This window comes from Candoia aspera, chromosome 17 (assembly GCF_035149785.1).
Source record: "Candoia aspera isolate rCanAsp1 chromosome 17, rCanAsp1.hap2, whole genome shotgun sequence".
In the NCBI taxonomy this organism is placed as follows: Eukaryota; Metazoa; Chordata; class Lepidosauria; order Squamata; family Boidae; genus Candoia; species Candoia aspera.
In genome coordinates this window covers 979,717-1,001,671 of record NC_086169.1, presented here as the reverse complement: position 1 = coordinate 1,001,671, position 21,955 = coordinate 979,717, and the positions used below count along the sequence as shown (strand labels likewise).

The 21,955-nt window shown below is 53.0% G+C and overlaps 2 protein-coding genes and 1 long non-coding RNA gene across 5 annotated transcripts in view; 2 read left to right on the top strand and 1 right to left on the bottom strand.

Moving 5' to 3' along the window:
• Positions 1-21,955, bottom strand: part of CERS2 (ceramide synthase 2) — an 83,996-nt gene that overhangs the window by 13,707 nt on the left and 48,334 nt on the right. The window contains exon 1 of one of the 3 annotated variants that reach the window (XM_063317137.1): positions 10,091-10,406. The exons of 1 other annotated variant lie outside the window; for it this stretch is intronic. The gene's annotated coding sequence lies outside the window, so the exon portion shown is untranslated. Of the gene's footprint in view, positions 1-9,392; positions 9,495-10,090; positions 10,407-21,955 lie in introns of those variants that run through there. One more of the 3 variants, XM_063317138.1, reaches the window with a different exon arrangement.
• LOC134506796 (uncharacterized) lies at positions 9,572-12,639 on the top strand. Its single transcript, XR_010068830.1, has 2 exons — positions 9,572-9,655; positions 11,573-12,639. It is a non-coding gene; the product is annotated as an uncharacterized LOC134506796 (long non-coding RNA).
• On the top strand, positions 15,076-21,899 carry ANXA9 (annexin A9). The gene is made up of 12 exons (XM_063316691.1): positions 15,076-15,180; positions 15,850-15,946; positions 16,450-16,544; positions 16,849-16,962; positions 17,433-17,517; positions 18,370-18,449; positions 18,667-18,726; positions 19,049-19,148; positions 19,559-19,654; positions 20,295-20,353; positions 20,825-20,947; positions 21,445-21,899. Exons 1-12 carry the CDS (start codon positions 15,115-15,117, stop codon positions 21,505-21,507), a joined length of 1,038 nt encoding a protein of 345 aa, XP_063172761.1. The 5' UTR covers positions 15,076-15,114; the 3' UTR covers positions 21,508-21,899.

The window sequence follows — 21,955 nt, the reverse complement described above, 5'->3', positions numbered from 1 at the left end:
ATGGTGAACTCTGTTATTCCAATACAAAGTGAGTCAAGACATTCCCCCCACCCCAGCAACCTGCTTGTCTTTCAACAGTTCCCCTTCTCAATTCTTATGAAGACTCCCAGCTTGCTTTATATCCTTTAAGCCAGCCTAGTTCTTTAAAACCCAGATGGCAAAAAAAAAAAAAAAAGGAATGTAATTGCACTAAAAAATCGGGCTAATTCATATCTGAACAGGAGTCCCCAAGATATTGCAGGACTGTGGAGGAGGGAGGGGTGGGTCCCTGAAATCACCAGCAGCCGAATTCCACTCAAAATTAAACTTCCCCTTATACTGAGGCAACATTTTCAGGCAGGAGACCTTCTGGAAAGCAGGGTTGAGCCTAGTGTGTCCTTGGATGGGAGACCACCAGGAGATGCCAGGCCTTTAGGAGAAGTGCAAACAACCCCACACTGCTGGGGTTTGACTGGACTGCTTACTTTTTTGCACTACTGCCCAAACACGTGGACGGAAGAGGGAAACAAACATCAGTGCCCTGGCAGCTTCATCCAGACACGGCTGCTAAACCTTCTCTTCCATGTGATAGGCAAAGGTGTGGGCCCTGGACTCTGCTCCGGCCAGCATCAGCCTGCTTCTCTGACTCTCCCCTGGTGCAAGGACAGGGCACCTCCCTCACCTTTCGCAGGAAGGGGGACCAGCAAATTGAACCAGGCACACCCACACCAAGCATTCCCCACCTGATCTTTGCCCAGACTGTCTGCCAAAATGGGAGAAAGCCTTTTTTTAAAAAAATTTTTTTTAAGGGATTAAAAGATTGCCACAGAATGCAGTACCGGGGCTCAACCCTGTCTTCTAAATTTCTTTATTTTGCGTCACAGGCAGATTGCTTCCTCCTTGTTTTAAATGACTTCAGCAGCTGGCAATTGCTCTTTCTGATGAGGTTCCTTTCATTTATTTCCAGAAAGGTGGGTGCCCCCCTGCCGCAACCCATTTCAAGCTTCAAAAATGTTTGCTGTTTTATCTATATATTTCACTATTAAAAAAGGAAGAAACTTTTTTAAAGGGTGAAGGAATGGGACAAGCTGTGGTTAGTGCTGTTTTAAGCTATTTTATGGAAGATGCAGGATAGATCAGTAGTTCTCAACCTCAGCCGCTTTAAGCAGTGTGGAATTCAATTCCCAGAATTCCCCAGCCAGCATGCGCTGGCTGGGGAATTCTGGGAGTTGAAGTCCACACAGCTTAAAGCGGCTGAGGTTGAGACATACTGGTACAGATAGTAAAACAGGCAAATAAAACACCTTTCAGCTGCTCATGAAGGAAAGAGACAAACCCAAATCTAATAGGGAAATATATAGATAGAAAAGCAATCAACTGTAACACAACCAGTAACACAGCTACACACACATACACACGGTAGTGGTTATACAGCGAAGAAAAAAAGCCTAAATATAACTTGGTGATTAAAATAACCTGAAGGCAAGAAAAGAGAGTGGGGGAAAACGCCCAATTAACAAGAAAAAGAAGAGAGACAAAAGATCCAGATCATTTCCACCGGTATCTGTCTAAAGTGAATTCAGGCCTTAATTCAGGCCTTCCACCTGCGCCACATCAAAACACACCCCTTCGTCTTCTCATTGTTAGAATGTTGTGTTAAGTGGAAATTTTAGTTAAAATAAAATAAAAAATTAGTAAAAATTATAAAATTAAAATTTGAGAATTTGAGACTTTCCCAAACTAGGTAACAAGGTTGTAGCTTGAATGCACTGCTTAATAACAGCAGGACAATGTTTCTCTCAGTTTCCAAGAAACTGTCCTTTTGGCTATGCCCCCCAACCCAAATGGGACACCAAACTTGTCTAGGCATTTAATGTAACTTCTCTCCCCCCTTTTTCCCCCATCACCCCAATTTGTTTAGGAGAGGCGGAGCTCCAGATCACAGCCATAAAACCATGAAGGACAGTGAAAAGCTAAAATAAAAGACAGAAAAAGACACACTTGCTTAAAGGTGCACTTTTTAAGCTGAGGGGCCCTGATTGGAAATGGAAGAACAAACACATTTCAGCTGATGTGGGGGAAAAAACATCCATAAGTCACTTCTGGAGATAGGAATATCCCACAGTTTAGGGATCCTGATGAAAAAGACCCTCTCGTCTTACAGACTTTTGCCCGATGTCATTTCCGTAATAGGGGAAACATCAGGGGGGAAAAAACCCTCCAGCATATTCCAGCTAAGTGGTTTCATCTGCAGCTTTTAAAATCAATCTGAACACGTGCAAGGCTGAAAAGGAATTAAAAGGTTTGCTGGACAGCCCCAAGGCCAGACGGTATTTGGGGCACTTTAGATGCGAAATTCCACTGCCGAAGTTTGAGGTGTTTCAGGCGACCTGGAAGACGGGGGGAAAAAACCTGGACTATCCAGCCAATTCAGAGCTCAGCCCGTGGGAGGATTAAAAGAAGGAGAAGTGAGCCATGATTGATGGGGGCACCAACCTTGCAGAGACTTGGCAGATCAGACAGAATCTCAGCTCCGGTTCATTCACAGCAGCGTGGATTGCGCGGATAATACAATCCTTACAATGCATTATTGTGCAAACAATACAATCCTTCAATTTATTCGCTAGCCCGGCAGGACATCCAGAGGCTTGGACGCCACTTGCCGTGGCCAATGGGGAGGAGGCGTTCTGCCCCCCCCAGTTGAGAGCGACTCGCATTCTTTGCCGAAGTTTGAACCCCGGTTTGTGAACCCCCAGGTGCTTTCAGGACACAGGCGGGAGCCAAGTTCAGTTTGCAGCCTTATTCCCTCTCCCCCACCCCTTCTGCAGAAGCGGATGGCCACCCCAAGACCCCCAAGCTGAACAGGGCTTCCCAAAGCAGGGCGGGTCTGTGGGTTTCTTCACCCCTACCCGCCTCAAACCCAGAGAGGCGCATCTCGAACTCGCAAGCAGCAACATGAACGTTGAAAATTAAATCTCAAAGCTGTTCCAGGCCCAGATATCTGCTGGCACAAAATATCAGTTGTCCCTCCAGTTTCTTCCTTCTCATTTTAGAATCCAAAGAGGTTAAGAACCCCGCTTTCCCACTTTCGATAAGGAGCAAGCTATATATTATTGTCCTACTGTCTTTTATCAATGGTTCAAAGCAAGCCTGAAGTCAATAGCCGCCCGTCTCATTGAATATTGATTTGACGCTGAAACTGATGCTGATGATGTTACCAAGCTGGGTAATGAAATGTCCGCTAACAAACCACCAAGCTCAGAGAGCACTAAGGCCTCCACAATATTATTTATTTTATTCTATTTGGTGCCGCCTGACTCCAGAGTGACCCATGGCCGATAGAAATGTCCCATAAACAATGGGCAAGCGAACCCAGGTTAACACAGGGCTTGTCAAAATGCTCCTAAGAAATTTTGGCGTTCCTGCCTTGGAGACAAGTTCCTAGCCCTTATGAGGAGGGATTCCGGAAAGAACAGGCAGGTGGAATCTCAGGCGCAAAAAGAGAGGAAAGAAAAAAATTGCGGTCAGAGCTGAAAATTTCCAGGGATGCTCCACAGGTTTCCATAAGAGTATTCAGGAGGGAAAGAGATGATCAAAAATTGCCTACTTTAAACTCGCCCATCCTTTGATTTTGGCAAAGATCAAGATGCAGCTTTGAAACCATCAAAAGCAACGTAGGGTGGGACGTATTACTGAACCCTCGACGCTGTCTCTGACCAACCACCCCAGAGGTGATTTTACCCACCGGCAGTCACTCTCTGAGAATTAGCGATTGTGCCAATATAAAAATATACTCCAGATCAACTGATTTCTTTACCTAACTCAAAATTGTTAGTCTTGGTCTCTGAAGCCTTACCCAACTAGGTGTGGCTCCTTGCCTTTGGAACTCCCTGCCACTGGAAAAATCTGCCAGCAGCTTCTGTCTTGGCCCTCTTTTATCAGTCCTGGGCTACCAATGATGCCCTTGCCCGAATGCCAGCTACTAGCCACGTTGATGCTTGCGCACTGTAACCGCAAAGAGATGGGGAGATGGCGATTCCTCAGTAACACCAGAAACAAAGGATTTTGCAACTGGAGGGAGCTGAACCGAAACAAAGAATCGAGCAAGCACAAAAATTCACGGAGAGCTCAGTTAGTTGTGAAGGCCTCCAAGTGTCAGGGAACAAGCAACGCCCATTTGTTGGGAACGGCCCTGCGTGTTGGAAAGAAACTTGCAAAATAAGAATCCCCATTTAACTCTCTTGGGCCGGAAAGAAAAAGGAACTTTTTTAGAAAAATGATTTTGGAGACGTGGAAAAGCTCTCCTGAGGAAGGCAAAAATCCCCCCGTCTCGCCTTCCCAAGACCTGGCTCAGGTAGAGGCGTGTTTGCACCGTTTCTGCTTCACACCGAAGCAATCCAGCCAGTCCAGGGCTTTCGAGCAAGTGGGAGGAAAAAAAAAACAGAAAAACAAATGGAGGAACAGACGCCATCCTTCATGCCCCGTCTGGGGCCAATCCACTCTTGTCCTCTGAACTGAGATTGCACAGAAAACAGCTTCCTAAAAATTCACTACTCCCCCGTGGCACCCTTCAGGCATGTTGAGACTACAATAACTATAATTCCCAACCAGAGAGAGCGAGTGGGAGAGTGAGAGACCCATTCCCAACAAAGCTTGGGATTAATTAGAAAAAAGTTTCCTCTCCCCAGGCAGCTGTTTCAGAGAAGACAGGAGCACAGCACCCCTTAGCGGGAAGAGGCCTTCCTTTTCCATCCAACCCAAAATCACAAAAAACCCCAATTGTCGGAGATTACAGGCCAGGCTTCCCAGGTAAACCACCACCCCTTGAGGGAAGGACCGTTTTGGTTCCAGGAGTGGCAAGTGTGGTTATTCTGCGAATGCCAGGTCCCCGCACAAAGAGATTCGGCTGCAAAGCAGTCCAGGCCGAGGAAAAACGGGATTTCCGGGCTGGCATTCAAAAGCATTGGGGTGTGCTCAGAGACCCACGGTGGGCCCTGGATTTGGGGCTCAATGCAAACTGTAACCGCCCAGAGTCCCCTTTTCGGGAGAGATGGGCAGTGATAGAAATTTGAAAAATAAATAAAAATAAAATAAATAAAATAAAGTGGGGAGGGGGGAAACGGGAGGAAAACCACCCTTTTCCTCTTCTCTACCCCTCCTCACCTCGAGCCAAATCCTGCTGCTCAACTTTCAGGCTAAATCCAGCCAGGAAGCACCTCGGAGTGGAGCACGCAGGGTGCCCAAGTACTCCCGGACCCTGGAGCTGGCTCTCACCCAGGGAGGAAGAAACTCCGACCAGCAGCTGTGGGTGTCCGGATACTGCTCCGCTTCCAATCCAGCCGGTGTGGGCTCCACCCGGGGAATGCCAGGCAGGAACTGGAGTCCAGCCGCTCTCAACAGCCCAGCCAGCCAGGAACAACTGTCTGACACAACCGCACTATCAGTCCAACCTCAGGGGAGGGGAGGGGAGGCCTCCCACCCCTATCGCCGCCCGCCCCCTCTGTGGCCTGAGCAATCTCTGGTACTTTCCGCTGGCCGGCAAAGGCCCATCAGCTTGGAAAGTTCCAACAGATCTGGGGTGAGGCTCAAGGGAAGGAGCTTGGCCAGCACACCCAGGCTGGTCTCCTTGGCATCCTGGCTTCAGAATCAACACCTAGAAACACCGGACGGAGCAGCTGCCCAGGGAGGGTCTCTTTCTGTCTTCTTCTGGCTGGGGTTGTTTTTAGCTGGGGTGCAGCCAGTGAGAAAGACTTTCCCGACTGTAGGGGCTGGTGCTGCAATTGACTAAGGGCTCCCCCCACCCACCCCCAGCCTTTCATGCCAGAGGAAAGCAGAAGGCTGGGAAGACAAGGGGCACCAAATGTCATGAGGCTGCAGCCAGGCCCTTGGAGTGAAAACAGAATGTTGAGACTTGGTTGTAGCCATTAGAGCAGTGTTTCTCAACCTTGGTGACTTTCAGATGGGGGGACTTCAACTCCCAGAATTCCCCAGCCAGCACTGCTCTAGAGTCTTGCATTCTCCCCAAATTTGTCCACCCTTGGAAGAGGCTGGGCACCCCCAGTGAGGTTGGATCGCTAAAGCCCGCATTTCCCCCGGCTCAGGAAGACCACAAGCCCGTCGTCCTCAGGACCCGGGCAGGATACTGCATGTCCGGCCACTTTCAGTCAACAGGTTTAACCTGTGGATCAAATTAATGGATTTACCCAACCATCCACCAGGCTGACAGGAGAGGCCCACACAGCCCGCACCTGAGCAGTCAATGGCTGTGTGAAGGCAAGCGTGGCTGAGTGGGTTGGCCTTTCCCAACCCGGCAGATGAAGAGAAGTGTGGGAATTGTAATCCAACCTGCTCAGCAGACACCTGGTTGGGGCAGGCTGTTGTTAAATAACCGGGCCTTACCAGGGACCCAAAGAAAATTGTGCCCAGCCCAGCCCTCCATGTGCTGTTGCAAAGAACCTTGTGATGCTTTCCCACGGAGAATCAGCCATTTATGAAACGCCAAGAATTCACCAGATCCTCCTTGCCAAGCGCCCAGCACCCTGAAGCTAAGGGCACCCACAAGCCTCTCTCTGCCAAGGGAGACTGGCACGATCGTTCTTCCGCCAGATACCAAGGCACCCATCTTAGCCATTGTGAGGGACAGTCCTACGCGGAGGCCAGGCGGGTGATCCTTCTGAGAGTCTGCATCTGTGGTTCATGGCAAGGGCACCTCGGAGCAGATCTCTGCTCAGCTCCCCTGTTCCAGCTATTTTTAGCTGTTGGGAACGGGAGCTAAAGGCTCTGAGATAAGGGCCTGGTGCTTTGCTGGCTCCAACATTTTGGAGCATTAGAAGTTCTCAAAACGTGGCCCCACCCGGGGGCTGGTTTTTGACAACAGAGCAGGTGCCAAAGCAAAAGTAAAATAAAAGGGGTGCCGGGCTTTGATTCTTAGAACCAGCATCGCAGCAAAAAGGCTTGAAGACCTGCAAGGTTTAGCTTAAATGAAAACATCAGGTCCGGCGCTTCGGACTGGAAAGATTTCCCAAGGGAGCTGGCCACACCCTCCAAATGGGAGATGTGGAGCCAAGTTCGAATCTCCGCTGCTGCCAGTAATGCAGAAGGTGGCATTTCCAGGGAATGTTGGCCTTTGGGTCAGGTGAAGTTAAGAAGTTAAAAATCTGACATTGCTGATTTGAGGTGGCTGGGAGATGGATTTCAGTTTGGATTATGCTGGAGTAACACCTCCAGGGTCCTGGCTGGATGCAATTAAAGCATCTCTCAGTCCCCAGTGAGCCTGGCTCCTCTTTTTTTGTGCGTTAATATGACCCACAGCCACCCCTTCCTTACGCCCAATTTGGAGGCCTGGTAAACTACGGTTCCCCACCCTTTCTTTAGGCCTTGCACGTCAAATCCCAACCAGCAGCTGGTGGGGAAAATCTGCACACAAAACCAGGCTTTTTTTTAAAGTCCCCCTGCAAGCAGAAATCCCACAGCGCTGAGCCAAACGGTTATTCCCAGGGTCCCTGCTTTCTACCTGCAGGGCCTTTCAAATGAACACTGAATTCTGGAATCAACAGTGTGGCCTCCACCCTGGGCATTTGCTGAGCAGGGCTTAATGGCGATCGTTCGATAGAACCTCCCCATTCAGAGGCAGCCTAGCTTGGAAAGCCGCTGCTGATGGTGCCGCAGTCACAGCCCCCGCATCCTGCCTCACTGACCTCTGCCAGAATTGGGCTGCTGGGCTGCGGAGAGATCACCAAACAGCTTGAGGATGAAAAGCAAGGCAAAAATGCCGCTGGGCAGAATTTGTGGCCATTTCATGCCTTCAGGGGCCAGGTTTCGCTCGTCCTGCTTGGCGTGGCATGATCCTTCAGGTGGTGGTGAAAAAGAAGCTGGTTTGGCTCTTTATGGATGCAGGACCGGAGACAACTCGGATGCCGCGGTCCCCCTCATTGGAAACTGCCTATCTCAGGTGGTGGGAGCTGTCCTAGCAAGGCCCTTTCCCAACCAACATCCACAAAACTTCACCACAAGTAACCAATTACCCAGAACCGCACAATTCCCACAACTCGTTCAGCACAGATCAGCCATCTCCCGGTCTGACCACAAGAGCTGCAGGTGCCCAAATCAAGGAGGGTGGTTGGCTGGTCAAGCCCAAAGCAAAACGCCAATGCTGAAGTCCTTGGCACAATCAGCCATGCTGTGCTTCAAAACCACGCCAAGGATCTGAGCGAGCTACTTCTGCCCAGGTGTCTTCCTTTCTGCTGCCTCAAACAGCGACTTGCCTATCCTTTCCCTAACTCCGAGGATCTTTGTTTTCCCACCCTTTTAAAGCCAGAGGTTTCCAACGCCATCAGAGTTCAACGCAACAAGGGGCAAGGAGGGAGGGAGAGCCGCATAATGACCGGCAAAAAGATTTTTTTCTCTGCCTAGGCGGCGGGACTTTGCAAAAAGCCAGCGCAGAAGCGAGCGAGCAAGCCGGGCGCTGGATGTAGGCCTCAGGGGAAGCTGGGCACTTCCTGGATCTGAGCGGCGGGGGGAATCACACAGGAAAGGGAGTGCAAAAACCCGCTTCTCCAAGCCGGGGACTCCATTCCCGGGCGCGCATCTGGAGGCAGAGGAGCTGGAGGACCTCACCAAGGGGCGCCGAGGCGGATCCCAGCTTGAAGCAACAGACAGACCAGAACAGCCAGCCATTGTGGGCAGGATAATTTAAACGAGCGAAGGGGCGGGGCGAGCAAAACAGGCCACAGTGTGAGATTCTAAACACAGACCCGGGCAGAGACGCGTTGCACCGTTTGCAGAGTTTTCACTCTTTCCATGAGTAAAGGAGATGGAAGGCTCTTGCTCGGGCGAGTCGCCCCCCCCTTTTTCCCTTCCCAACCGGAATTAAGCCGCCCTCCGCAGAACGCGGTGGAAGTGGAAACGCGGCGGCGGCGGCGGACTGATCCCGGCCCGTTTCCCGATCCTCGGAGAAGGGCCCGGCCCGCGAGGAAGGGGCTTGTCCGAAGTCGCCCCCAACAGCCCTCAAACTTCCCTCATTTCAGCCACGCGGTGTGGCCCCCGGGTTGCTCCTGTGCAACGGGGCGGGGAAATAGGATCCCCCCCCGATCCCCAGCAGATCCCCTCCCAGGATAACTACCAGCCTGGCGAGGAGGGGGGAAAAGTCGCTGCCCGCCGCGGGCTCCGGAGAGGATCCGCTCGGCGGAAAGCAAGACGGGGCGCCTCGCCCCCAATCCGCGCTGAAAAGGAAAGTGGCTCGCCGCCCCCCCCAAAACACTTTTACTCGACCCAAGCCAGCCTTCCCCAATCCAAAGGGGAAAGGGGTTCAAAGGAGGTAAAGAAGAGGGGGGGTCAGTAATAGAGAGGAGGGGAAATGGAGAAACCGCCCCCGGGGGAGGCTGCCCGGCGCAAACCCGCAGGCAGGTTTTTACCTCGTTAGCGGCGAATCCGGGAAACGTTAGGAAGCGGAAGGAGAACGCGGGGAGGGGGCGGTGCAGCGCCAGCCCCCACGTGAAAATTAGTCACTGCGGTGGGGAGGCGAGGAGGGCAGAGGCGGCCGAAGTCCCGCCCCCTTTCCGAGGGGCAGCCTCGCGCGGCCAGCGGCCAACCCGGAAAAGGGGGTCGCTCCAGGCCTGGGGGGCTGCTGGCTCGACCTCGCGGCCCGCCAAGTCCTAACAGGCTTTGAACTGAAAAGGTGGGCCTGGGGCAGGTCCCTTAAGCCCCCTCTCCCGAAAAGCAAGGCGAGGTGGGTGGGGAGACCGGTGGGGAGACAGGGAGGGAGGGAGGGAGGGATCCGGGGGGGGGGTCGATGGCGCATTTCCACCCTCTTGGGCGGGGGCAGCCCATTCAGGCTGGCTGGATTGGCCGGGGTGGGTCTCAAAGCGAGACGAACGGGGAGGCGGCGGAGGGGCTGGCAGGCACGACCGGTGCCCGCTCCTTTCGCGAGGAGGCGCCCGAAACTTGCCAGGGGTGAAGCAACTTCCGCACTCCGCTTCCTGCGCCTCCGAACGCAAATGCAGCCAGCCCCGCGAGCGGGCGAGCCCGCCCGGCAGGGCAGGGTAGGGCAGGGCAGGCGACCCCCCTCCTCCGAAGGGGGGCCCCGCGGACCGGCCCCGGGGGTCGCGCTCACCTTGGGCGGCGGCGGCGGCGGAGCCCCCCGGGGCGCCTCGGGAGCGGGCGAAGAAGCGCTGCTTTCCCGCTTCGCGGCTCTCCTGCTTCTTCCTCGCCTTGATCTTTGGTCCTTCTTCTGCCAGGCGAGGGGGGAGCGCGGTAAAATAATACGGCCAAACGGGGGGGGGGGAGCAGAGAGAGAGAGAGGACTTTTTTTTTTAAAGAAGGCTTGGGAAAATGACGTTGCTCCCGAGGATCAGGTTAACAGCTCCAACCCGTGGCAAGAGAGCCATTTCTCCGGCGCCCGCCCCGCTTCCCGGCCAAGCCTTAGCAATCGACCGCTGAGCGAGGGAGCGCCGCCCGGCTGGACCGGGCGGGGCGGGGTGGGGAGGGGCGGAGGGAGCCGCTCCCCGCCTGGTGGGGCCGAGTCCAAGGGGTGGGGCTTGCATCTGGCTGCCCCCTCCCGCCTGAGTCATCCCTCCTGACGCGCCTTCTCACCAACGGGCCAGCAAGTGGGGGGAGCGGGTTGGGCTGTGCCCTGGAGGGGGGCGGAAGGCCCCTTCCCCTTTTATTCGTTTGGTTGGAGCCTGGGGGGGAGGAAAAAGAGAGGTTTCCTAAGGCGTAAAAAAAGGGGCATTTGGCGAGATCCGCATTGGACTGCCCCTGGAAGAGTAATCCTCATATACAGGAGGAGGAGGAGGAGGAGGATGGTCATGCAAAAGAAGGTTCCAGAGAAAGTTAGCTGAGACTGGCCAGGAGCTGGAAAAGCTGTTTACAGGCAGGGTCCCAAACTTCAGCACCGGCTCCTTTTGAAAGAGGCAGGGAAGATCAGAAGCAGGGCCTCCCCCCCCCTCCCACTGGCCTCTCCGAGCATCATCTGGCACAGCTGGGCCTGGTCTGAAGCCACCCTAGCCCATGGGCCCTGTTCCCCAAATCTGCACTTAAAATAAATTCGGGAAGAGATTTCAGGAGGAACCCTTCCAACCATCCACAGAACAAAATGCAAACAATCCGGGGAGAGATTTCCCCCCCCCCCAGCTAGGATTCCTGCCGGCCTCTGCAAGTTTCCCATCCTATTTAGGAAGCTGAGGGTATGGATTTCTTGAGCTTTCGGGGGGGGGGGGGATTATTTTTCCACTGAAAAAAACAACACTGCTCCCCCCCCCCGCCTTTTCCCAGTTTTTGAAACTCACTTTTTGGAAAAATAGGCCCAGCTCTGCAGATGCCAATCCCTCGGATACATCTGAGGGCATTTTTTCTTCCAGCCCCTGCTAAACTCTATCTCAACCCTGCTTGAAATTTGGACCTTTTCTGGACTCCACCTTTAGAAGGCTGAGCCCCTGGGAGGCTAATTATATTATCTTGAAAATAGTTAGAGGACTCATCTAAATAAAAAACCCTTTGCTCATAGGCGTGTGTGTGTATATTAAACTCCTTTGTATTTTTTGAGTTTATTTTTAAAGCGATTATATTTTTATTGTTTTATTTTTTGTTTTAAAAGCCCCTTTGCAAGGCTAACGTCTCCATGAAAAAAAAACATCATCACCAAGCAAGCAGGGACACAGAGAAAACAGGCAGAAGAAAAGGCTGAAACCCGGGCCACCTTCATGGCGCATTCTCACAGCTGGCTGAACCTGGGGCTCATTCTGGCAACCGATTTTGAACCGGCCCTGCCAGAAGATTAGCTTGGAGAAACCTGTGACAACAGACAATCTGGATTAGAAGCACCTTCAGACTTTTTCTGGCAACACCTCCCACATTTAGCCCTAATCATCCCAGTGATCCGCCTCCCTCTTTTCAGACTTATTTAGTCATCTGAATTAATTAAAAACTAATTAGAGCCATTGCTCTGTTTGGAAACATTCCAGGGCAAGTTGGTGCTGAAGAAACAGAGGCCAAGCAATCTATTCCACTTCCTGCACCGTAAAACAGGTTTTTCCCAGAGAATGCATTGTCAAAACCTTGACAGTCATTCACAGAAAATCCCCAGGAATTCCCTAAAGGAACAGTCTGCAGAATTCTAGGAGCAGGGCAGGAAGACTGCCTATGCAGACGTCATGGTTGCTCCAAGCTGTTTTGCTTCCTCGTGGCAGCCACGTGGAATCCCTGGAGCACAGTTCTCTGCCCCAAGGGGTTTGCAATATGGAAGGGAAGTGCCAAGCAGGTCTCAGCTCTGCAGGACGCCTCTGCCTGCTCTTTTACGAAACACCCCCGTTTGCAGCCGTTTTCCCTTGTTGCATGTAGGAATTTGCGCCATGCCTCATCCGGGACACAGAAAGGAATTCAGGGCAGAAATGCTACTGGGCGACCTCAGCAGCCAATCAGGGTTTTCCTCCAGGTGAGCCACAGATTCATGGATTTCCTGCATTAATCAGAGGAACGCTGTTTCCAGTGAAGGATGGTGGGATCTTCCTGCAGACCTGGGCTGTTGTTCTGGCCCTGTTCATAATCCTAGGAAGACTGCCACTGGACAGGAGGCTTGGCTGAGAGAGCTGCTGAACTGTCCCCATGGACATGAATTAAAAACATTAAAAATGTCCCCATGGTCTCATTAAAAACATTTAAAAAGAGAGACTGAATTGATTCTTCACATTTCCATCTAGGAACAGCACTCAAGGTGGAGGAAGGCCATACCTGTGGATGAAATAAATAAATAAAATGAAAAAGGGTCGATACAAAACCAGGTTAAGGAAGGAAGCGCAGGTAAAATGTGGAGATGCTATCAACAAGATTAATCCTCAAGGCGACCCCCACCCACTGGATCCAAAGCCAAATATTTTCATCTCGGGAGACGGGTGAATAATTCCGTCTCTCCCCCTGACCGATACAATCATCGATACAACTAATGCTTTGCTAGGAGCTGCCCACACACACGAGCCCACACGCAGAGTACAAGGCCGGAGTGCAATTCCAAAGGGCGGGGAGGTGCTGCCCTCTGGTGGCTTGGCCAGGCTACTGCGCCCTCAGGAAAAGTCCAGAGCTCAACCTGGCGCCCCCTGGTGGGAAACCTCGCAGCAGCCCAGCTTCCTCGCTCCTTTTTCCTTTCTACTGTACATGGCAAAACTGGGTTTAATTCTTAGGAAGCTTACTGGGGCCAACACAGAAGCAACCGGGCTCCTAGCAATAACCTTTGGGTTTGCGGGGGAGGGGGAGGGCTCTGCCCACGCCGGATCGAAGGCGCCCTGGACTCCAGGCAGCGGGCGGGAGACCGATATTCAAGGGCACGATTTAGGCTTTCGAGATTTGCCGTTCAATGCACGGCCAGAGAAACGGCGCAGGCGATTCCTTCCAAAAGAAGGGGAACATTGCCAGCATTTCTCAGGGGCAGGAGTCCCCCGTCTCAGCGGGGAGGGGTCTCCTCCCTCAACCATCCATCCAGGCGAATAGCCCCAGAGCCCTGGAGAACTGGGCAAACCAGGGGCTTGGAGGGCCCTCCCTTACGCCGGAGCATTTCCCGAAGCGCCCTCCCTTCGAAAGACTTTCTAATAAATAAACCAACCCGCAAAGGACCTCTTGAGGAGGCATCAGCGGCTAAGGAGAAAAAAGAATTTTTCTGCCCAGCCCAACCTGGAATTTTGCACAGGCGCCAGCCATACCGCTGCGGGTCACAAGGGCAAAACCCCGGCCTGCAAGGCTCTCCCCGAGAGATTGCGAGGTCTGCAATTCCGACGGCGCTCGGGAGGCCGGGCTGGAACCGCGTCCGGAGGGAGCGCGTGGGAAAGGCCGCCGGGCCTCGGACGCTCTCCTCCTTCCTCAGCAGAGAAACAGTTCAGGACTTCTGGGCGAAAGCAGGTCTCCAAATCCCCCTCTTCTTCCCGGACGGCCAGCTTTCCGTCTTCCAGCTGTCCCACTCCTCCCGGAACGGAAAAGACCCTCTTCCCCGGGGAAGCACAAAGGAGCGAATCTGGTCCGCTTCACTCCCGCAAAAGCGTATTTTTTGACCAGAAGAGAAGGGAACTGCGTCCAAAGCTCCTGCCCGGGTCCCGAAATGGGGGCCGAAAGAGCGAAGGCTCCTGCACGCGTCCTTTGGGAGAAGGGCCCTTCCGACGTTCCGAGCCCCGATCCCGGCTTGGAGTTCACCTTCCTGCGTTCCGGGAGGGAGGCGGCCCCCGCGCCGCAGCGCCCTTCCCTCCGGGCGAGGCGCGCTCCCCCGGGCGAGGGGGAACCCGGCCTCCTCCCGGGCGGCCGCGCGCATCTGCCCGCCCGCCCCAGAGCGGCAGGTGCGCTCCGCGGGGCGAAGAAACTGCTGAGCTGGCGGGGCGCCCCGCGCAAATTGGCGGCTTGGCTGGAGCGCGGCAGCCCGGACCGGTTCTTCCGCGGCTCGTATCGTTGGTTGGCTGCGGAGCCCCTCCCCGGGGGTGAGAGAGAGAGCCGCCGCCGCCGCCCACCCCGCCGCTGGGGCCGCGCACGGCCGGCCGAGCGTGGAGGAAGCAGCCGGGCCAGGTACGCGCCGGGCTCCCAGTGGGGCGCCGCAGCCGAGGCGGCCCCCTTTCCCGAGAGGTTCCTCGCCTCCGGCTTTGGGACCGGCGGCCCTTCCCTTCTGCTCCCCGGGAGGAGGGTCCGCTGAAGGAGGGAAAGCGGGCCACGGCGTCGGAAGAGGATTTGGAGACCGGGTTTCAGGGAGGAGTCCCCGAACGGATTCTGCCGAGAGAAACTCTTGAGACCTGGAAGCCGTCGGGATGGGCTCCTCGGAGTTCTTTTCTGATTATGTCACTTTTAGAAATTCTGCAGGGCTGACTTAGCCTGGGGTGGGTTTAGCAGCTCCAAATGAGGCTGGATCCCGCCCCTCTTCAAATTCCTCTTTAAAACCTACCTTCCTCTCTTCCATCTTTCGTCAGATGCCCTTTTGGCACTTCCCATATTAACTCCTTGCCTGTTTTTGTTTTTCTCCATTATTTAGCCTAGATTGAAAGGTTCTTGCAGGCCGAGACCTCCCTCCGTGGCCTGCCGAGGTTTCTACCCTTGCGAACCCTCTTCTTTGCAGATCTGCTTCAGGGCTGCAACCGGTGCTCTTTCCCACCGCGAGACCTTGGCCAGCTTGCGATGAACGGGCTGGAGAAGCGGTCCTTGGCCAGCGAAATTCTGGAGCAGCTGCCTCTGGCGAAAAAGGTGAGATGCCCCCCAATCTAACCCCCTCCTTTCGAGAAGGCAACGCAGACTAGTTGCTTATTTTGAGGCCACTGGCCTTCGCAAGCTGCTGCCCCCTATGGAGGAAGGCAGGAAGGAAAAGTCCCTAATGTAGACTGTGGCTTGGCTCAGCAGGTCATCCAGGTCCAGCTCTTTGGAACCGTGGGAATGTTCCTGCCCACGAGCGCATGAACAAATGCAAACCAAGAAGAGAGGGTAGCAGACGGACTCTGCAGTTAGCTTTCATGCAGTTTCAGAAGACCTAAAATACAATTGATGCCGCGTTGGGGGACGGTGAAACGGGTCGGGCGCAAAGCTGCAGAGGGAGAGACGATCAGCCAACCAACTCAAGCTTGAAGACAGATCCTGCAGGCTGGGGGGGGGGGTGGTTTCCCTCTTGAGTTTTTCAAGTTGCTTGCTGGGCTGTGCCTCCCCACAAACTGCCACCTTCTTCCCCCCTTTTCTTTCCTTCCTCAGACAGACGTAATTCTGCAAACGGCCAGAGGCGGCCAGTTGCCAACCCCAAACTTTATTCTTGCCAAGACTGTTTTATTGTTGCACTCGATGCTCCTTCCTCACGAAGAGCCATTTCTTGGCATCTCGACAGATGTGGGTCCTAACCACCATGTCTTTAACTTCTTCCTGCCCTAGACTGCCGTGTGGGGCACACTAGGGACGATTCGACCTCACCTGGGCTTTGATGCGGAGAAAGATGCCCAGACCTTCTTCGAGGCTGTCAGTGGCGAAGGTAACCCACTGCCCATTCCCTCTTGTGCTTTGAGTTTGAGTTTGCTTCCTATTCTGCATCTGTGCAACAGCCCTGCGAGGAGGCCTCTGAACCTAGGTCACAATTAAATCCCCCATCGGATCCAACAGATGTTTGTCTATCTATCTATCTATCAAATTTTCATCACTGCCCATCTCCCACCAAAGGGGGCCAGCCTTCCAGGGTGGAAGCCTGGATTCCAGGGAAGGAAAGTGGGAGATGAAGTCCCTCAAACAAAGCAGTTACTTTTAGGTGACCTGCCCAGAGAAATGTGGTTATTGGGGGGGATAAATGCCCACCAGCACAAACGTCCAATATTAATGATGATAATGAGGGCGATGCTTTAGGCCTTTGATATAGACGAATTGCGTGTGCAGATTTTGACTGTTCCTGGAGCAAAGCGACCTTGAGGGGCAGAAAGAGAGTTTGCAAACTCCTGGTTTGGAGGCCTCGCCTGAAACTGGGGGTCCTCGGTTTCCCCAAAGGTATCAAAAACGGAGTGGTCATCAACCTGCTGACCAACCGAAGCAACGAACACCGGCAGCAAATCGCTGAAGCGTTCCTCAACTTCACCCAACAGGTTGGGGGGGGTCAGCGGAGGGGGTGGGGTGGGGATTAGCGGCCCTTTCTGGGAAGGGAAAAGGGGCAAAGCAGTTACTCTGGGTTGGACTACTGCAATGTCCTAGCGCATGAGCAGCCCTTGAAGACTGTTCAGGTCCGTTTTGGCGGGGGGGCAGAGCCACCAAAGTATGGATTGCGCTAAAACAGAAGTGAGGTATCATCCCAGGGAGGAAAGGGCTGGACACCGGTCTCTTTCCTGGCCACAACCTGTTCTGCCAATGGTCCCGCTCCATCGGGCATCTCTGAGGCCTCTCTCTCCGCAGAGCCTGCTGAAAACGCTGGAGGCCGTGGTGTCCGGCCAGCTTGAGACCATTCTCATGGGGCTGCTCTGTCCAGCGGCTCAGTACGATGCCCACGAGATCAAGGCGGGTTTGCAGGTACCCCCCTCCAAACACGGGCACCCCATTTCTGCCAACAAACAATCCCCTGTTCTTAACACGACACATGACTGGGGCAGGTTTCACTTCCTGATTTTAAAATGAGAAGCGGGCGAATTGGTTGGGAGACACAGACCTTGAAGTCTCTCTCCCCACCCCCCCAGGAAACTTTCATAAACATAACCATTTTTTTTTTAATTCCCCCCCTTTTTTTTTTTTTAGTTTTTGGAGAGTTAGGATTATTTTTAAACTTCTAGGCTATTTTTAAGGGTGTTTTCCATGCAGCTTGCCAAGACAGAGCCACGCTTTAGACCAGCATCGTAATAAACCCAGGGAAGATTAGCCGTCATGGTATTTAAACCTGACCCAGCTAAAAATCCTTCACTTTGTCCAGATCACAAGTCCTGCCCAAAATGGACAGGGACCCCCTGCAAAGTGGACAGCTAATGCGGCTTACATTTCCTCTGCAGGGCCTGGAGGTGGAAACCCTGATTGAAATTGCCTCCACTCGAACAGCTCAACAGCTCCAGGAAATCTTGGATTATTATAAGCAGGGTAAAATATATATATATATATATATATATATACACCCCACCTTCCTATTTGTCTGCTTTTTAAGAGCATACAGGTTTTTATATATATATAAATGATATTAAAGGCAAAACTGAAATACTTTGGCCACATAATGAGAAGGCAGGACACCCTGGAGAAGATGCTGATGCCGGGGAGAGTGGAGGGCAAAAGGAAGAGGGGCCGACCAAGGGCAAGGTGGACGGATGATACTCTGGAGGTGATGGACTTGTCCCTGGGGGAGCTGGGGGTGGTGACGGCCACCAGGAAGCTCTGGTGCAGGCTGGTCCATGAAGCCACGAAGAGTCGGAAGCGACTAAATGAATAAACAACAACAATAAAAACCTGCATGCTCTTAAAAAGCAGACAAAGAGGAAGGTGGGGTTGGGGGAGAAAGTTGCCCAGTAAACTTGAAAGACCAAGAAAAGATGGAGCTGCCCCTCTTTTCGTGCCTGTGGAACTGACTGCAAAAGATACGATAGCGAGCTTAGGCTGTGTTTTAAAGCACTGTACATTATTTTTAGTTCACTGAAGTAGCATACACAGACACTCTAAACCTGTAGCTGCTAAGAAAAACCAAGAGATTGCTATTTGGTTAGCAGAAAAATAATGTATGCCCTAGACTTTTGGAAGGGATAATTCGTACGTGACTCATAACTCTTTTGAGGCACTTAGGAATCTCTCTCTCCTGCACTTACTACAGAGCCCCCTTGTGCAAGAGAAGTCCACCTCAGAGTGTTTTCTTGGGAAGGAAAAAAAGAGGGTGCTCTTCCCCGGAGCTAGCTGGCCAATGGACGGCTGAAACTCTGTCCTCCTTGCTTCCTCCATCTTATGCAGATTTCAAAACAGACTTGGAAATGGATATTGCTTCTGGAACCACTGGTGGCTTTAAAGACCTTCTAATCGCCTTGATCAAGGTAAACAACAACAACTGGGGTCCCTCCCATAACAGCCACAGAGGCCAAGACATTTTAAGTGATTTCACAAAATTCAGAGCAAAGGGCTTTACGCTCTGTGGCTTATCCTTTTCAGTCCAAAATGTTCTTCCAAATCAGCGCATGGTGCCGTTTAGGAAAATAATGTTTTGCAGCAGAACCCCTCCACTGACTTTCTCCCGTCTGGCCCTCTCCGCAGGGTAAGCGGGAATGCTATTCCGGGATTATCGATTATGCCTTGATACGGCAAGATTCGAAGGTGAGACGGGAAAGTTGGGGGTGTGTGACAGGAACATTTTAAAAATTTAATTTAAAAGTCGTTTGGGTTCTTCTCCGCATGGGAACAAGCGAGCTTTTGCAACGCAGGATCAGCACTCAATAGGCCTTTTGTGGAATGCAGCAAAAAAGAGGAGAAAATGGATTTATTGCAGTTGCCTATCGCTTCAAAACCCTTTAAAGTGGAGAAAGTAAAAAGTTGCACCTCGCTTCGGGGTCCCCGCTGGGTTGGCACGGGGCAGGCAGCTTGACTTCCCCTGGCACCCCTTCCCAGTGCCCACCAAAGGCCTCTGCTTCTCCGCCAGGCCCTCGCTGAGGCGGCCGCTGGTGGGGATGCGGGACAGGAGGAGGAGAGCGAGTGGATCCGGATCCTGACCCAGCGCAGCCCAGAACACCTGAAGAGAGGCAAGGCCCTTCCCGTACGCCCCTTGGAAGCCCAGCGGCTGCATTTTGCCACCTTGGCATCTCCGCACTGGCTAATGTGGCCACTATTTTGCCCCCCTGAAGCCACAGACTGGAAAGGAGAAAAGGAGAAAGGGCCCGGAGGATGGATAGAGCGTGACGGCTGCCCCCCTTTGGGAGTGCCCGGGCTGGCACCATCTCATGGGTGGGGGGGATGTTTGCCGCCTCAGGGCAGGACCAGGCACGAGGCTTCCTGCTGCAACCCAGACTGAGTCCCAGAAGGGGAGGATGCCGCATTCCCTGTTTCAAAGCTAAAGAAAAACTGGCAGGTCTTCGGTGCTTCCAAGGCACAACGGGGCTATCTTCCGCCGGTAATTGGAAAAACTTAACATTTCCCCTGGCCTTCCTCCCAGTGTTCAGCAGGTACCACAAGATGACGGGGACCCCGGTCGAGGAAACCATGGGGAAGCATTTCCAGGGCCACTTCCAGGAAGCAGGTTTAACGCTGGGTAGGTGCAACCGAGATGCGGGGCATGATCCACCTCGGGCAAGGGTGGCCCTGGAGTTTGAGAGGCTGGCGAACCCTCCCTTTTCAGTCTGGATGAAATTGGGGAGGGGGGATGAGCCTGGTTCTAGCAGAGCTTTCTGTGCATGCTCAGGAGCCTTCTCAACCTCCATTATTTGTTTTGCACAGCCCGGGATGAGGACACCTGAAAATCTGAGTGTCTTAGCTCCTGTAGTTGCATTTAAAAAGCCAAGTTGCTAGCCCTCTTGATGCTATTCTAATGTGTGTTATGAAACCTTATCTCTGAGTGGCAGAGAGTTGGAAGGCGGTTTAAATATACTGTCTCCTCCCCCCCACCCCCCAAACTAGCTAAGCAAGGTACAATTAGCACAAATCACACTTAGGGAATAGAAACTGCAAGCTGAGGAGCAAGTTTCAAACCAGCTCTGCTCAGCTTGACTGGCCTTCCTTCCCCTCTCTACGGGTGTGTGCCTTAACAGGCAGAAACCCAACTGGTGCAGCTGTGTTCCCTGCTGCATTCCAGGTTGGCACAGGAATTGCATTTCAGCCTGGGAATGAGAAGCGGGTAGAGTTGCTCTGAGTGGGGAAAAAAAGTATAATTATTTGAAAAATCTCTTTTGCAGCTTCCCTCCTGAGAAACACTCCCCTGTATTTTGCCACCAAGCTCTACCAAGCCATTAAGGTGAGGGTCCCTTCTTTGCGACAACCGTGGTGCCCCTCCGTTTCAAAATCCCGCCGCCCATTAGCCCCATCAGGGCTCCCCCAAAACCGTGGATGTCCCCCATCTTTGGCTTCCTGCCCACCTCCCTCCGGGTCCTGATCACCACAGGCAATCAGCTGAGCTGCTCCGGAAGGCGTGCCAGGGCCCTCTCTGGTGGAAAAGGGCCCCGCCGCCCTGCCCTCTTTAAACAGAGCCCTCCCTGAAATGGAAGCCCATCAACCTTCTTCTCAAGGAAAAGAGAAATGGAGTCTGTAGTCCTTTTTTGTGGAATTAGACTGAGAAAAATTGGGGGAAGTGTGCTAAAAGCGGAGTGCAACAGACAGGCAACTTTGGCCCTGGCTTTGCACACGGAGGTGCAGAAGGGAGGGATGCGGATGGTCTTCCAGCCTTCTAAAAGGCAATTTTCTCTTCCACACACCCCCTTTCTCCAAGGACGCAGGACGCAGCCCCCGGACTGTCGCTCGAATCATGATTTCCCGCAGCGAGACTGACCTTCTGAGCATCCGCACCGAGTTCAAGAGGCATTATGGGATCTCGCTCTATTCCCTCATTGGGGTAAAGCCCCCGATAGTATTGGGGGGCAAGGGGGTGGCCTGGCCCCAAGGGGGCAACCTGCAAAGGCCCCCGGGGGGGCATGAGACCATGGGATGGAATCCTTCCCAGCTCACCTGGTGGCCCCTCAAATTTATTCTCACGACATTCTTACAAAGTAGGCTGACCTCAAGTCCACTTCTTGGTTAAGGAAGGGGTCCCCCCAGCCCAACTTTATGCAGCCTTGTACATTCCCTATTTAACCACACTCATCAGGAACAGAACCTCCATCTGCAGGAACAGTGTATCTACGAGTTAGAGCTTAGGGGCAAGCAGAGGTGGGAAGGATGTGCCACTTGCCACCACAAAGGTGTCTGGAAGATACGGACAGGAGTGACGGGCAGGTTTAAGGGCTGGGGAACCCAAACTGTCTCCCCCGGGAATTAAGAGCCCCATCTTTCTTGGACTGGGCCCTTTATTTTCAAACAGGTTTGTCCCAAATTCTCCTTTCCCCCCGCCAGGCAGAAACAAAAGGCGATTACCAGGCGGCCTTGCTCAGCTTGTGCAAGGCAGAAGATCTGTGAAAGATGCTCCCTGCTGAGGACCCTCCCCATCCAGAGGCAGTCTACTTTGGAGGCCATCCAGCCCTTCCTTCCAGCAAAGCCGGCCTGATTTTAAAGAAGGGCAGAGATTTCAAAGGAGATCCAGAAAGGCAGCTGTGGAATTCAGGCTGACCGGTTGGGTCGGTTTCTGCCTTTCCCAGCCCCGCATCCTTCCGAAACTTTCCAACAGCCCGGCCCGGGTGGGGGAATTGAGAGAGAGCTGCATGTTTTATCAGTGTATGGTAGTTAAACAAGTCTTACCGCCAAAGTTTAGGAGGGGGAATAATAGCAAACAGCAAAGATATATAGAACTTCCAGGATCAGGCGCAATCTACCGCTGAATAGTAGCTGCCGGGAAACGCTTATGGGCTTCTCACAGGGCACCTCGTTGGCCAGTTTGGGAAACAGGACGCTCAAGTAGATACAGCTT